Raw genomic sequence first — 15847 nt, forward strand, 5'->3', positions numbered from 1 at the left:
TGTTAAAAAGGTTCTTATCTGTACTATTAAAGTACTTTATATAAAAATCTTTAATATTTAACATTTCCACTTGGGTTTAAACTATTCCTTTTTAAATCTGTAAATGTTGTAAGAGCACAAGTTGATTAACACCGGCATTGTAATTTTCTTGGACCTTTGTAACCATGCTCCATTACAGGTCTTTGGCAAACGTTATTTCGCTTACACACAGTATTTATATTCTTCAGCTTATACTGAAATTTGTAGACATCTTTGGCAGTTAAATTAGTCAGAACATTCCTCAGATTGTTGTGGCTAAATTGTGAATGATTGTAAACAGATTTTGCATGAAGTTTGAGATTGCATTACTTTTTGTAAAGGAACTGTGTCTGTTTCATGACAAGTTGTGGAAGAAGATGAGGGCTCTTGACTGATGTTTGAATACATATAATTTATAACCTATACTTAAGTCATAATATTATTAAATTCTATACTACAAATACCTCTCTGGTCATCATCAATTGAAGGTGAAGGAATTGCAGGATGCATTGACAAGTGTTTCCTCAATTCTTCTTCATCTTCAAAAATTGTTCTTGGAACAGCACCATTCTCTTCATACACTCTAGGGTCTGCACCGTTAGTGCCATAAGCTGCTGGTACAGTGCCATATGGAGATGGTGGGTATCCATAAACCAGTTTCGGATCTTCTCCTATAACAAGAAAAGAGAGATTTGTCTTTCTTTGATTGTGACTGAAAATAACCATATACCGCATGCCATGATCCTCTGCTGTATCCCTTCCTGATAAACTCCCAAACTAGATTTTCATTCACATCTCATGAAATTCCATACACAAAACAAATTAGGTCTTATACAAATACAAGTAGTAATTTAATTTGATCTGGCATTAATTTCTTAAATGTTTCTTTGAAGAATAAGATAAATTACAAATATGAATTATCGAAGCTAATTTTCTTGTTGTAAAAGGATGCTACAAATGTTTCACAATAAGCGGTCTGACAGTCACTAGCTCAGTACTTCAACAAAAGCGGTGATTAAGGTGTCATGCAAAACTGAATACCATTGCTAAAGTTCAGCTTTTAACTGCAAAACATACACAGTAAATACATCTTTTAAATAAATGAATAAATTAAAAACAGTCATATGAATTCTTAAAAGAAACCAAATCTACTCTTTAATTTGTGCATTGATATTAGTGTCTATGGTAATATACAAACATAAAATATGTAACTGTAATTAATCAGCACACTATATACATAACAATTAGTCAGGGGGAAAATGAACACTTCATATCTCACACCAATTAAAATTTTATACACCTGCAAAAAAGTCTCCCTGTCATAAAAATGGATGGATAATAGGCAATTAACGGTGATAGTGACTTCCACACAAAAAGGTTTCATAGCAATGGAATGACAATGTCCTACAGTGGCTATGTACAAATGGATGAAAACAGGAATGGGAAAAGGATTATGCAATATTCACTCACCATGTGTTAATTGTGATGGTTCACCTGATTCATCAATGTTCCAGGGATGAGAAATGTGATCTACCAAAATATCAAACACATTTAATTATCAGCCCACAGCAATAAACAACAATAAGAAAGTTCTAATTAATTATAAATTCCAATTAGTTTTACTGCTATGAATACTGTATTTGTGGTAGGTGTTTTTATTTCTCTACAAACATTTGACTATTTCCACAGATTGTTAGATTTGTAAAGTCTTGAAGCTACAATATCTGATTTCCACATCAATGTTCTCAAGTCCTTCTTTTCTTTTTTTTGTTCAATACAATTAGAGCTCAACTTTGCTGGACAGTCTTGCATTACATGATGCATTCAGGGCAAAGATTAATACGTTTGGAAAATTTAAAAGATTCAAAAAGTATGGGTCTGATGAAAAGATAAAAGTCCTGATGTTTTATCATTTCAGTTGGTAATGAAAACAACTTTTATGAGTGCTGGCAAATAAAATGAGAATTATTTAATGATGTTCTGTTTCTCTATTTCAGTCTGTCAGTCACAATTATTTGGGCATGTCACTGACAGATCTCTACTATTTAAGTTGTTAATTAACAACACTCAAATGCAGAGTAGAAGGTAAAGGTAACATAAAAAAAGCAGACAGAAAATTTCTGTTCCACACATTTCCTTCATGTTTTATAGAGGTTCCGTTGCTGCTTATAGTCGATCTCTCTCTCTCTCTCTCTCTCTCTCTCTCTCTCTCTCTCTCTCTCTCTCTGTGTGTGTGTGTGTGTGTGTGTGTGTGTGTGTGTGTGTGTGCGCTGAATACAGAGACAGGGAAAGTTAGAACTGGAGACTGCACTAAAGGCCAGATATTACACGAGAGAGAAGAGGGGTATTAAATGCCATACAAGATGACATTACTTGCTGGATAGTGTTCACACACACACACACACACACACACACACACACACACAGAGATATATATGCTGGTACACTCTTGAACAATACACTCAGTCTAACATTTGCAAATAGCTTGTATGAAGTCAGGTGCGTATAATTTTATTACCATCTAGTTAGGAGCAAAAGAAGCCTATTAGCAGCAGTCACCAACATCTCCTAATTCGAATTTAAAATGTTTAGAGATTTCATTGTTTAGTTCAACAAATCATTAAGGTCAGTGGTTTAAATGAATCTCAAAATTTAGCTCAGGGATTACAGACCTACCACTGTTTTCATATGCTACAATCTGATTTCAAATGCAAACTACACTTTTGGCAGAAGGCTTTTTAAGGAAGACTATTTTCCACAAGGAGCACTGAACAGATATGGTCACTTGTTTACAGTCAATCATCCAACCAAATCATTACTTCTGCAATTTGCATTATCACTCTTTGTACCTGGGCTGAAGACTTTAATTTCATCTATTAGTTTGGCTCCTGAAGATCAAAAGAGATGTTGGTAACAGCCATGCAAAACAAGATTAAGAAGAAACCTCAGCAACCAAGTTTGTCTTAAGGGATTGCTGCCTATGGAATACTGGATTTTAGGGTAATGTATGACAGATATTATCAAGTTACGCAAATCAAGTCTCCATGTACTGAAAAGTAAATGTGATCTTACTACATACTACTTATATACTGGATGTGATGTAGCGGTTTTATACTTTAACTATTATAATAGGTAGCATTCACACATATTAAGCATATTTCATACAATTCAGTGACATGTTTCAAGAGAGAATCTATCATTATTAGATTGTCAACATTGGGCACATATGCCTAAAACACTAAAAATATGTTATGAATATTGACAACCTGATGATGAAAAGTGTTGTTGAATTGTGGGAAACATGATTAAGGTGGTCAAATGCTATGAATTATAATTGGGTACTTATTTCTGTTAGTGAGAAACAAATAACCAGTGTGAATCACATCAGCAAACACAACACGAATTCATACCAAAACCTCAGAATTTTTCCATATGGACTCAAATTTAGGTACAGGAAAGTACAGAGAAAGCCTAGACAAACAGAACATCCATACCTGACATTGTAAATGAAGAAATATCAATTTTGATATGACAACTTAAGCCCGCAAAATAAATTAGTTTGCAGGCATTAAAATCCATGAAAACAATAAACTGTTAGCATTAAAATGGTGTATTCTGTTCACAAAACCATCAGGAGCACTGGAGTGACACTAGGTGGCAGTCAAAGCTTCCCAACAGTTAGGTTTAATAAAAAAAATTACAAGACCTTGCTAATGAATTCATAATGAATCATGAAAGATTGTCCCTCTGTGCATCCTCAGGAAATAAACAATAATTTCTGCATAAAATAATGGCACGTGACAAAAAAGACAATATATCGACTCTTACAACAGTTAAACATGCATAAACTGATCCTTCATCCACCTGTGAAACAAAACTCCTGACTTCTGGAGTGGTTTTCCTGTATGCAAATATAGTCTCACACATCTTTCGTTTGTTGACTACCTTCTACAGTTATTTCTTGTAACAATAAGGTTTAAGAAAATTAACTTAAGTAACCCTCCTCTTTACTCACTTTGGGCAACATTTTTGTTAGATGATGTCACCATGCTGCTCTGGTTCAACAAAGTGATGCATATGGTGTTTGTCAAGAAAACATACAGGAGCCACTAGTGGGTGGTTTTCCCACAAAATCTTTATGAATAATAGAGTAGTATAGAAATCACCTTACGTCATTTGGACGAGTGTATTGAAAAGACAAGAAACTACTGATACTAAACAAATGGAGCAATTACAAGTAATTCCTTTCTGCAAACTGAAAGAACTGTTAAAAAGAAAATGTTATTGCATTATGTGCCACAAGCACTGTAGTTAGAACTACTAAACACTGCTTGAGATAAAAAAGCAAAGCAATGGCAAAATTTTCTAAAGCTCTTCACACCTTCTCCTCTTCCCACATTAATTCCACTCCTAGGAATGTGAAAAATAATCAGAAAATGTAATTAATATAATTTGAGAAGTCTTGAATGGAATACAAATAATGGGAGGAGTAAAGATAATCACTCATCAAATAGCTAGGGTGTTGACTGATTGATTAATTGAGAGGGTATATGGAACCAAGCAGTGAGATCATCAGTCCTCCAAGTCAGTCACAGAAGAAAGAGGGTCCGTTAAAAGTGGATGGATCCAGTCAGGGGAGTCAAATTATAAAATAATGGAGTTAAAACACACACACAGTAAAAGGCATAAAAGGTGAGACCAAATCTAAATCTGCAAAAAAAGGGGCAGTCTTTCTAAGGGGGAGGGGGTCCCTGACAGAGAAGACATGCAGAGGGGTTCCAACCACAACCACCCTGCCCCTGCTGGAAATAAAAGCCACTTTCACAAAGGAAACTAAGGACCAGTTCAACCAACCATGAATCATTTGCTAATATTAAAATTAAGGAATCAGGATGACTATACTTAGCACAAAGGGCAAAAAGAAGGGGACATTCCACAAATATGTGAGGTACCACCAGTCTGGCTCCACAACCACACTGAGTAGGTGGTTCGTTATGTAGGAGGAAACAATGGGTGAGCTTGGTATGACCAATGCGTAGACAGCATAAAACAGTGGACTCACTCTGAGAGGAGTGGAAGAAAGAGTGCCAAACTGCAGTAGACTCCTTGATTGTGCAGAATTATTACTATGAGCAGTGGCACACCAGATGTCATTCCATTTTTGGGCAAAGAGAGATTTGACCTACTACAAATTTGCAACTGGGATCATGAAAGATAATGGAGGTAAGTATCTGCTTCTCTAACCAAACAGTCAGCCAGTTCATTCCCTGGATGCCCACATGAATTGGGACCCAGAGAAAGACAACTGAGCAGGCAGCACCACCAAGGGCAGAGAGGTGGTCATGAATAGCAGAGACCTAATGGTGACGAGAGTAGCATTGGTCGATAGCCTACAAGCTGCTCATTGGGTTTGAGCAAATTAAAACACTGTGGTCTGAGGCCTGAGAAACAAAATGGAGGGCTATGTGAATGGCTAGAAGCATTGCTGTGAACACAATACATGATCTCGGCAATAAATGGTGTTATAAGGCAGAAGGGGACATGAAAGCGTATCCCTTCTTATCAACTGTCTTAGAACCACCAGTGCAGAAGATAATGGCACCCTGGAATTCTGCAGGGATGGCATGTACAAGACGCTGTAAAACCATAGGGGTGACAGAGATCTTAGGACCCTGGAACAGGTCTGCCCTAATCTGTGGTCTAGGCATCATGGGAGCAAATACACAGGGTGCATTCCTGTGAGTGGAGATAGAGATCTCAACAAGAGTGAAGTAAGACGCATGACAACCAGCTATATCGCCTGTGGGCAGGTGTCAAGAGGGAGACATCCCTCGTTTGCAAAGGGGACAGGGTACACAGGATGGTCAGGGAATTGGCGAACAGCAATTGTGTAAAAAACCAGGAGTAGAGGGGGAATCCCCACTTCTGTGAGGAGACTGTCAACGGGATTAGTGCAAAAGGCACTATCAGCCGGATGCACCCCCATAATGGTGAACAGGTTCAAGTAGTTTCAAAGTGGAAGGAGCCGTTAAGCCATAAACGTGACTACCATAATCTAGTCTGGACAAGACCAGAGCATGGTAAAGGTGGAGAAGAGTGGTACAGTCTGCACCCCCAAGATGTGTAGGCCAGGAGGCAGAGAGCATTAAGCTTCCGCATGCATGTAGTCTTTAGGTGGCGAATATGGGGCAGCCATGTCAGCTTTTTATCAAAAATAAGGCCAAAGAAATGGGACTATGCTAGAACATCGAGGCGTTGGTCGCCTAAATAACTAGTGTGTTGAGTGCTCCAAAGGCACTTAAAAGAGACTAAATTAGTTGCAAAGCTTTTGGATTATATTTTTCCTCAGACTGAAGAATGTTGTCAGAAAGGTTAGTAACTATTTAAATCATGTTTACATGACTATCAACTGCTCAAATCACCAATTCTATTGTGAGAGGGTTACCTTTTCTACCAATCACATTTTGCTGTATGGATATTATGAGCATTTACCCCTTTATTTTCTTCTCTTAACTTTTTACTAAAAAATATTCTTTGTAAAGATGATACACAGAACTCAGTGCCAAATGAAACTAGTTTTTCCTTTATGTAAGTTGGTCTTTCTTTTATTTACAAGGAAAATATTGTAACTAAATATATGTTTGGGAATATCTTTCTATCACCTGATGCACAGGCAGTTTGGAACAGCTGAGAATCAACAATCTACATATGAAGCTACTGGATGAAATCTGTGAGTTTATTATAGAAATGTCAGAAACTGAAGGACGAAAAAAATGGCTCTGAGCACTATGGGACTCAACTGCTGAGGTCATTAGTCCCCTAGAACTTAGAACTAGTTAAACCTAACTAACCTAAGGACATCACAAACATCCATGCCCGAGGCAGGATTCGAACCTGCGACCGTAGCGGTCTTGCGGTTCTAGGCTGCAGCGCCTTTAACCGCACGGCCATGGAAACAATTATCCAGTTGCATCACTGAATGACGAGACAGTTTTTAAAAAAAAGGGAGGCAAAAAAAAACACGTTTTAAGCAGTTATGCCTCCAAGAATAATGTGTGCATCAAAAATTTCACCATGCTGTATATTGTTCAGGCAAACGAGCAAATTGAGGGTAAGAAGAAAATTGCTCAGCCTGGCAATGAAACATTTTTTTTTAAAGGCAAAATGCACTTAATTTTTGACACAGTTATTCAGTCAATGCACTTCCTCCAGTGTATTTTCTGTGGGAAAATTATGTGCCTGAACTGCAATTCTGATAAAGGTCTGTGCAGTACCTATCTACAACTGCTCTCATAAGTTCTTCCCTGTACCCAAAATGTTTGCAACCCACAAGTATCTTTAAATACAGGACTAGATGGAAGTCAAAAGGCATCAGATCTGGTGAATATCATGAATGTTCCAACAATTAATATTCCAAATCCCTCATTTTCATTCTTTTACTGTGGAAAAATTTTTCTTCTGCAAATCATGTTGTTTCTCATATACTTTTTGAATCTAGTTGGGCCACAAGAAATGCACAGCATTTGCTGGTTCTTGTTGTAATCTTTAGAGAGTACAAAAAAATGTTTTGCATTCTAGAAACCACTGACAAAAACTTTTCCAGGAATATGAAACTAACTGCCTTTTCTGGTGCACCACCAGTGGCTTACACCCACTGTTTTGATTGGGTTTTTGTTTATAGCATGAAGTGGTTGATCCACATCTTGTTCAAAGTGACAAATCAATGAACCCAACTGATTGGATTGTTTTTAAAATTGTCAAAATACAGCTCAGAAAATTTGATTTTGGTCAGTGTACAACATAGAACCCATACTGCATAAAGCTTTTTCATAAATAATTCTTCATGAAAAATGTTCTTTACTCTCTTCCAGTATGCATATGCATCAGCTCTTTTTACACACACTTCTAATGTCTACTGTCAAATACAACAATCTGGCCTTTCTCAACTACTTCATCTATGGTTGCTCTTTGGGATGTTCTTCAGCTGTATCTTAAAAAGAAATGTGAACACCTTTCAGGAAGACTCCTTATCAATCATCAACTTTAGACAATTTCCACTAGCAAAACTAAGATTTTAATGGCACCACAATATTTCAACTCATTTCAAAATGTACCAATACACCAAAAAACAAAATTTCATTAATGGTAATGCATGGTTTGCCTCAGACTTTACTGTGGTTTTTCATTTCTTGTATATTTTCATTGTTAAATCCAGAAAACTGATTGATACATATGAAAAGAGCATGAGAAGGTTGGCTACATCAAAAATAGTTTATGGCAATCTGAAACCACATATGCACAGAGTATAGACATATGGAGTTAACCATCTCTGATGATTTTCACACTGAATCATACAACTGGTTGGTGTAATTTACAGAATATTTGGTAAAAGAAGATAAGGGCAATTCCAATGCCTGCTCAGAAAATTAAAGCAGCATTCAGAGTCCTAAAATTTTAGTGTCTGTACAGCTGAGCTGTGCAAGGCAAATCGTGAAGACAACAAATGGTTTTGATGGTGAAAAATTGAGGAAACAGAGATGGAGTCAACTTACAGGATATGGGGGAATAGTACCTTGTGTACTACTATCAACTCCCTTAACCCCTCCAATACTCCATTCACAAATGGTGTATGGAAAGATCTACTGTCCATAAACAACTGGAAAAGGTTTAATTTCTGTTATTTCACCAGCACAATCATTTCTAAAAATATATGTGGAATGAAGTAATAAACTATTTGACTCTTCTTGGGGCATTCATTCTTTTAACAAGTCTCCCTGTGGTGTGAACTGTTCCTCTTTTAGTGTCTGACACTGGAGTACAAAGAGTGTGTGTCATGTTTTCATTCTGAATAAAGGAACCTGTGATTAACATTTCAATCCTCCTTTGGACCTTCTCTATACACTGTATGGATCCCATCTTGCATGGAGCACAAAATGGTGAGCAATACTCAATAACAGATGGAAAAGGGGCTTTGTAATGAATCTCACTGTAGATGAATTTATTTTTCCTTCCACTGAATGTTAGGCTGGCCATATCTCAGCCCACATCAGATTGTTCCAGATTCACCCCTATTTATTTTACAGTTTACATACACTCCTGGATATTTCACCATTGTGACTGTTTCCAATGACGTATCACCACTTCTGAAATTTAGAAATAATAGGTCTTTTAGCCTTTTTATGTTAAATATGTTACATTTGTATTTTTGTGTTGAGGGTCAATGGCCAGTTCATGCACTCCGTGCCAATTCTCTGCAGGTCATTCTGTATTTTGCTATATTTGTCTGACCTTCCATCTAGCCTACATATGATAAAATTGCTGCAAGTAGCCTCTTGCATCTCCCAAGACCATCCACAAAGTTATATAAGGGGTGTTCATAAAGAAATGAGCCGGAGCCATAATTACAGAAACCAGTACATGTATGTCAGAAGTATTGACACTGGCTGTTGAGACACTTGTCCCACTGTGACACAAAGCGGTGAATGGCTGTCTCTTAAGATTCCCGAGTGTGCAATGTTAACTAGTTCCGTATGCACAACTGGACGTTGTCATCTGAGGTGAATTGTTTGCCCCTCGGAGCCCTCCCTGTGAATAAATATCAATAATATTGCACAAGACTAATTTCGGATCCCTCTATCCAATGGACACATAAAATTCCATTTTAAAGCAGGGCATCGTTCAGGCAGGTGGTGAAGGCAATGTAGGATGTTTACATGAGATGACATTCACCAATGTCTGTCTCTGGAGTACAAGAATATAGTGTCTGATTATGTGCATCTGTCTGCCTACAGCATCCTCTTGGGGACCTACAATTTCAGCAAGACAATTCACCACTTCACTGCTTCCATATTTTGTTGAAGTTTTGTGAAATACACCACCAGTATAAAATAATTTTGTGTAACCATTTTAGAAGTTTCATTATGCACAGAAGATATGGAATAATCTGCCAAGAAAAGTTGTGAGAACGAATGACACAAAATGAAGTTCTGAAATTTCTAAACACTATATCTCTGACTTTGTCTACTGCATCGTTTCCATATTGAATAACTAATCTACTCACACACACTTTTAATATGGTTCTTCCTCATACTAATGCCTTTATGAAGGCTAAATCTTAACCCAAGATGTGGCGATTTTTTCCTCACCTTGTTTTGTTCCAGAATGTGCTAAGGAAAGTACACATTTTGTTAATGATAATCTAGTTTCTGAGAGGTGGAAAAGTATTCAACTTTCAATGAATATCTCATTATTCTATCTTTAGTGCCCACCTACTGGAGCATACTTCCCAATGCATCAGCACATAGAATGAGAATAGAATGAGAAATAGCCAAGAGAGAGAGAGAGAGAGAGAGAGAGAGAGAGAGAGAGAGAGAGAGAGAGAGCAGGAAGGGGGTGCAAGGATGGGGGGGGGGGGGGGGGGGAGAAGAGAAGGAAAGAATGAGAGTAATTCTCACGCCTCCAGGAAACCAATTCCACTCAGTGGTCTTTGTTATGGGAATAATATGTGCACAGGAGAGTATCTACAATGTGCTACATACTCACACACCAGTGATACAATTTTTCATAAACAGGAATCTTTTCCACTATCTACAAGACATTGATGTCTTCCACCCTCCTTCTTCCCCTCAAATTCAATTTATCATTTTAAGATATAAAATGTGAGTTACATCCATGACATTAAAGAATGAAACATACCATATCTATCTACAGGTGCACCAGGCGAAGGCGTTATTCGGTAATGTTCCTGACGACCAGGCATTAATGCAGAGTCCAGTTCATCGTACCCCGCTTGGGAATAAGGAGCTCCTTTCCGCAAATAATCTGAAATTTTTAATGAAATATGTGGAAGTGTGAAAATTTTACAGACTTTAATAACTACTTATGTAAGTCAAAGGTACCTAAAAGACAAAGTGTCAATGCATATTGTATCAAATGTTGTTCCAAGTGTGCCAGAAGAACTTCCATCACAAATCATTTGGTGTGAGTAATTTCAATTATTATTTTTTTTCCCTTCAGGGTGAAACTATTGCATTTTCAGTCAAAATCTTATTTTTTATACATTTTATACATTCAGTTCAGGTCTGATCAAATGCAGTCTCCATAAAGCTCTGAAGACTGACAGCTACAGTTTCAAGCTTAACAATAAAATTATGTTTTACACACTACAACACATTCTTCAAAAATTTTTTTTTTTTTGCAGCACAAGAAGGTATATCTCCCACTGTTGACGATTTAGTACCATTCAGAGCTCTGCTGTAGAGCAGCAACAACTGTCACAATAATACATATTTTTTTAATCTGGTCACTTGTTCATCAAAAAATTTCAAATAATGTAGGCAGAAAAGGATTTTCAAAATGAAACTACAACCATAAATACGGAAAAAACTTGCAAGTGCACACCAATGCCCAAGCCCAAGACAACACATCCTATGAAGGAAGATCAGTATTCTAGGAAATGAAAATTCTGTCAGTTCAAGCACAAAAGTCCATATAAACAAATGATCTTTTCCAAACAGTTTTCAAACTAGAACATATTTCACATACAGGCTTTTTTTCACAGGAATTTTTGAGTAACAAATGACAGTACACTGTTTCTTGCTTTTGCTTTGGGAAAGGTGTTATAAGAACAACAGCTAGTGCCTTGTTGGTCACATGGAACTTAAGGTGGTCCAGAACTGTAGAGATCATCCATACACTACTATAAGTATAAGGCAATATCTCATGCACACTTTCATTAATTGGTGGATTGGTTGGGGCCGAGGCCGATACCACTATCTGGCCAAAATGAACTCAGAACCCAAAACTGAATTCACACTGGACCTGAAGCACTGTGCCATGTTCTCTGGTGCTCTCTTACAGTAGCATAGAGATGCATTAAGAAATGCAGTGCAATAAACGAAGATATACTGAATCTGACAGTGACCTTTGGGAATACATATTGTGGATTGCTGCATATTGTAAGCTGACAAATAGTAAACAACTGAAACATTCAAATAAACAATAAAATAAAACTATTTCATAACAATGCTAAACAATTATAGACATTTGTCTTGGACTTCATACAATGTAGAGCACATGTCCATAACAACATTATTGTTTCAAATGGCCATCAGAATACTGATCTTGGCTTCACACTGTCAGGTATGCTGCATTATATACATTTCATCCAGTGTTTCTGAAGAGCAACAGAACAGTGACGTTTAAGCGGTGTATAGTTAATAATGAACAAATGAAGTGTTATAATAATACACAGGCACACTGATTGGTACTTGCATTTTTTGTTTCCAAAACATTAACAGAGTAGTTGTCAGGAGTTCAATAGAGCACAGTTAGTTTGCACTAGTATTGTGACACCAGAAACAAAAACTGATGCCCTACATATGTTCTGAATTGAAGTACAAATGATGAAATCTGCAGTGTACTTTATGACAACCTATACCAGTGTTATCCAAGAGAATTTCAGAATTCTGCCTCTTCCTTTTCTTTTTATAATTTTTTTACTTGTTTTGCATGGTCAAGAATTGCCCCCCGTTTCGTTCCACTGTCACTGGCATCACTACCAAATGTACCACTTTCTTCTTTTCACATGACCATATTTACGAAATGAGTTGTTTCTGCATTCCATGAAAAAATTAATAACCTCTGTCACTTCATAATTGACATTTTCCTACTGTGTCAATTAAGAAAAAGAATGCCTGTTCAAAAGTAATGCCTCCAAATTTTTTATGCGAAAACTATTCAAGTTTTTTTACATAAAACAAACTTTATTAACATTCTATGTCTTTATTCTTCATGTCTTCGTATTTATTTCTCAACACAGTCATCCTGCTGACAAACATATTTCTTCCAACGAGAGAATAGTTTGTTGATAACGTCAGTGTAGAAGGTTTGACTTTTTTGATGAAGCCACATCACCACCTTTGTGTGCACTGCTTCATCACTATCAAAGGGAAATCTTCAAAGGTGCTATTTCAGTTTTGGAAAAAGACGAAAATCGGATAGGGCCAAGTCGGGACTGTATGAGCATGATCAATGACAGTGAACCCAAGGCATTAGATTGTCGCAGCACTCGTGTGTGGTCTGGCATTGTCGTAGTGAAAGAGAGGGTGCTTCATGTGTGGACAAACTCTTCAAATTTGAAACTCAATTACAACGGTTTCTCATGTGCCAACATTGTTATCTTACACATCACCATGTTACCCACTACAATTTGGAAAAACAGAGGATTGCAAATTTGTACAAATGAAGAATTAAGATGCAGAATGTTAATAACATGTTTTATTTAAAAGCTCTAAGAGTTTTCAAATAAAAAATTCAGAGGCATTAATTTTCAGCATACACTCTTATGTTAATACGGAGGCTCAGCATACCATTATTAGTGCCATAATCAGTTTATATGAAAATTAAATTGAGGAAGATGATAGTTATTGGTCAATACACGTTAATTATGTAACGATTTTACACACACCTTCTCCTCTATCATATTTACTTTCTTCCCTACACAAAGGACAGGACCATCAACAAAATTAACTTATTGACTACACTTTATGATTACTACAAAGTACTTTTAATTTTGTAAACATGTAAATAAAATAACTTTTATTTGGCATTTGATCTTTTTTCTGTCTAACAGAAAATCGACGGGTCACCATTCACAATTAATGAATAATGTTTTTCCATTACAGACATTTTACATGTTTTATCAATATAAGCCTTTCCAGGTAGTTCTACAGAGTTCTGTTTAGCTAAACCTAGAATTAAATGTCACTGGGACTGGCAACAGCCAACCTAGAGTCTGACTTCTTTACCAAAAACCAAGTAAAAACATCTCAAATTCCGATACGATGTAGACCTCCTGGCGAGTCAAAAATCTGTACTTAATTTTAATTAGGGAAAGAGCTACATGAATTTTTTTGAAACAGATTAAATTTTCCCATTTGTAAACAGCTTCAAACTTCTCACGTCATATCTCAAAAACTAATGCTCTCACAGCCATACTTTTTCTTTGTTGATTACTAAAATATCTTGCTTGGCTACAAATCTTTTAAAATTTTCATATTGCACTGCGTTTCCTACATATCTGCTTCTGAAAGTAGCATTTTTATGCATTTGTGTCAGTATTTAGCTTGTAATAAGTATGAAGTTTAGTCTCTATATCCTATAAAAATGAAATAAAAATTCTGAAATTTACGTATAGTATCACTCTCAGTGGTATTTGTAAGGATGTCAAAAATATTTTCTTAATTTTATTTAGGATTGGTGTTATATTGGTCATTGAAACAGTAGAAATTTTCATGCCTGGAAAAGTTTCCTTCTTATCTCTGCATATCTTGGAAAATACTACATACTTGAAATGACGTCTTTGTGTCTACATAAGGAGATGAGGGGACCTGGTTGAGGGTTGGGTTGGATTGTTTGGGGAAGGAGACCAAACAGCGAGGTCATCGGTCTCATCGGATTATGGAAGGACAGGGAAGGAAGCCGGCTGTGTCCTTTCAAAGGAATCATCCTGGCATTTACCTGGAACGATTTAGGGAAATCACGGAAAATATAAATCAGGATGGCCGGACGCAGGATCGAACCGTCATCCTTCCGAATGCGAGTCCAGTGTGCTAGCCACTGCACCACCTCGCTCGGTGGAGCTGGTTGAATAGTATTCCTTAGTCTACCAGCAGGAAATAAAAATTCATCAAAATAAAGTCTCTCTCTCTCTCTCTCTCTCTCTCTCTCTCTCTCTCTCTCACACACACACACACACACACACACACACACACACACACACACACACAATTTAATGGAGATAAGACATTCATTAAAGTCCACTATACTCTACATACTAATCAGACGGCGGAAAGATGCCACTTCATTCAGAGTCATAGTCATAGTGGAGCTATCAGTGTCTCTGCTCAAAGTGACAGATATTATCAAGTCAAGGATGCATTGTTTAACACACCTTCATTGTTCCATGCTTCCTGTATCACTCCTTTCACATGATCCACTACCTTCTGTCAGTTTTCTGGTGTCACTTTTTCAACAACCTTCTTCAAAAGCTGTTTCACTTCAGTCAACAAAAGGTTTTTATTTTCTGCAGCAATTTGATGTCTAACCTGAGCCCAAATCAGTTCAACTGCATAGAAGTGGCAACCATAGGGAGGCAAACTGAGCACTTTGTGTCCACATTTGTTTTGCTGTTTCATCCACAATGTAATCAGGGTTCTTCGACTTGTGTTGCTACACAAGTTATAATAATTCTGCTGCTGTCAAGGTACTGTAAAATTGTATCTTATGCTTCTCTAACCAGCAAACAATCTCTTTTTTTCTTCGTTTGTGGATGTCTTGTCTTATATAACCGAACGATATGGAGTGTTATCCATGACAATTATGAAGTTTTTCATTAAGTTTTGAAGCACAGTCTCTTCAAACCATTTTGCAAAAGTATTGTGGCTCTTCTCTTTGTGGTAGCCTGAGGTCTTGTTTGAAGTGAAGACCAGTAAAAAACCAGAAATGAAACCTTTTGAATTTTTGGCATGTGCTAAAATTATTCTTTTTACTCTGCCGTTTGGAGCTACCATACTACTGCTGATGGTATTGTTTGTCCAGCTTTTTTTTCAAACCGAGTCCTGCATTCATCCATGTTTCATCAAACCAAAAAATATCATCAATTTTGTCCATACTAATTCTCTATGAACGTGCCATCACCGTGCTGCAATATCTTGGCATTCCATTGACAACTTGTAGCCAGAAATGGATTCACAGTGGAATCCTAACTTTTTTACTACTAGTTTACAAGTCTTATTTACTATCCTGAAATAGGTCCACAGCTACAAAG

At 36.9% G+C, this 15847-nt stretch overlaps 1 protein-coding gene across 8 annotated transcripts in view; it reads right to left on the minus strand.

Moving 5' to 3' along the window:
- Window positions 1–15847, minus strand: part of LOC126185115 (catenin delta-2) — a 491417-nt gene that overhangs the window by 66202 nt on the left and 409368 nt on the right. For 7 of the 8 annotated variants that reach the window (XM_049927926.1, XM_049927928.1, XM_049927930.1 and 4 more), the window contains 3 exons: window positions 10714–10839; window positions 1489–1548; window positions 483–689 (listed from right to left, as the gene is read on the minus strand). In XM_049927926.1, the coding sequence (XP_049783883.1) occupies window positions 483–689; window positions 1489–1548; window positions 10714–10839 (393 nt within the window). The remainder of the gene's footprint in view (window positions 1–482; window positions 690–1488; window positions 1549–10713; window positions 10840–15847) is intronic. The other variant, XM_049927927.1, reaches the window with a different exon arrangement.

The sequence above is a fragment of the Schistocerca cancellata genome, chromosome 4, assembly GCF_023864275.1.
Source record: "Schistocerca cancellata isolate TAMUIC-IGC-003103 chromosome 4, iqSchCanc2.1, whole genome shotgun sequence".
Lineage (NCBI taxonomy): Eukaryota > Metazoa > Arthropoda > Insecta > Orthoptera > Acrididae > Schistocerca > Schistocerca cancellata.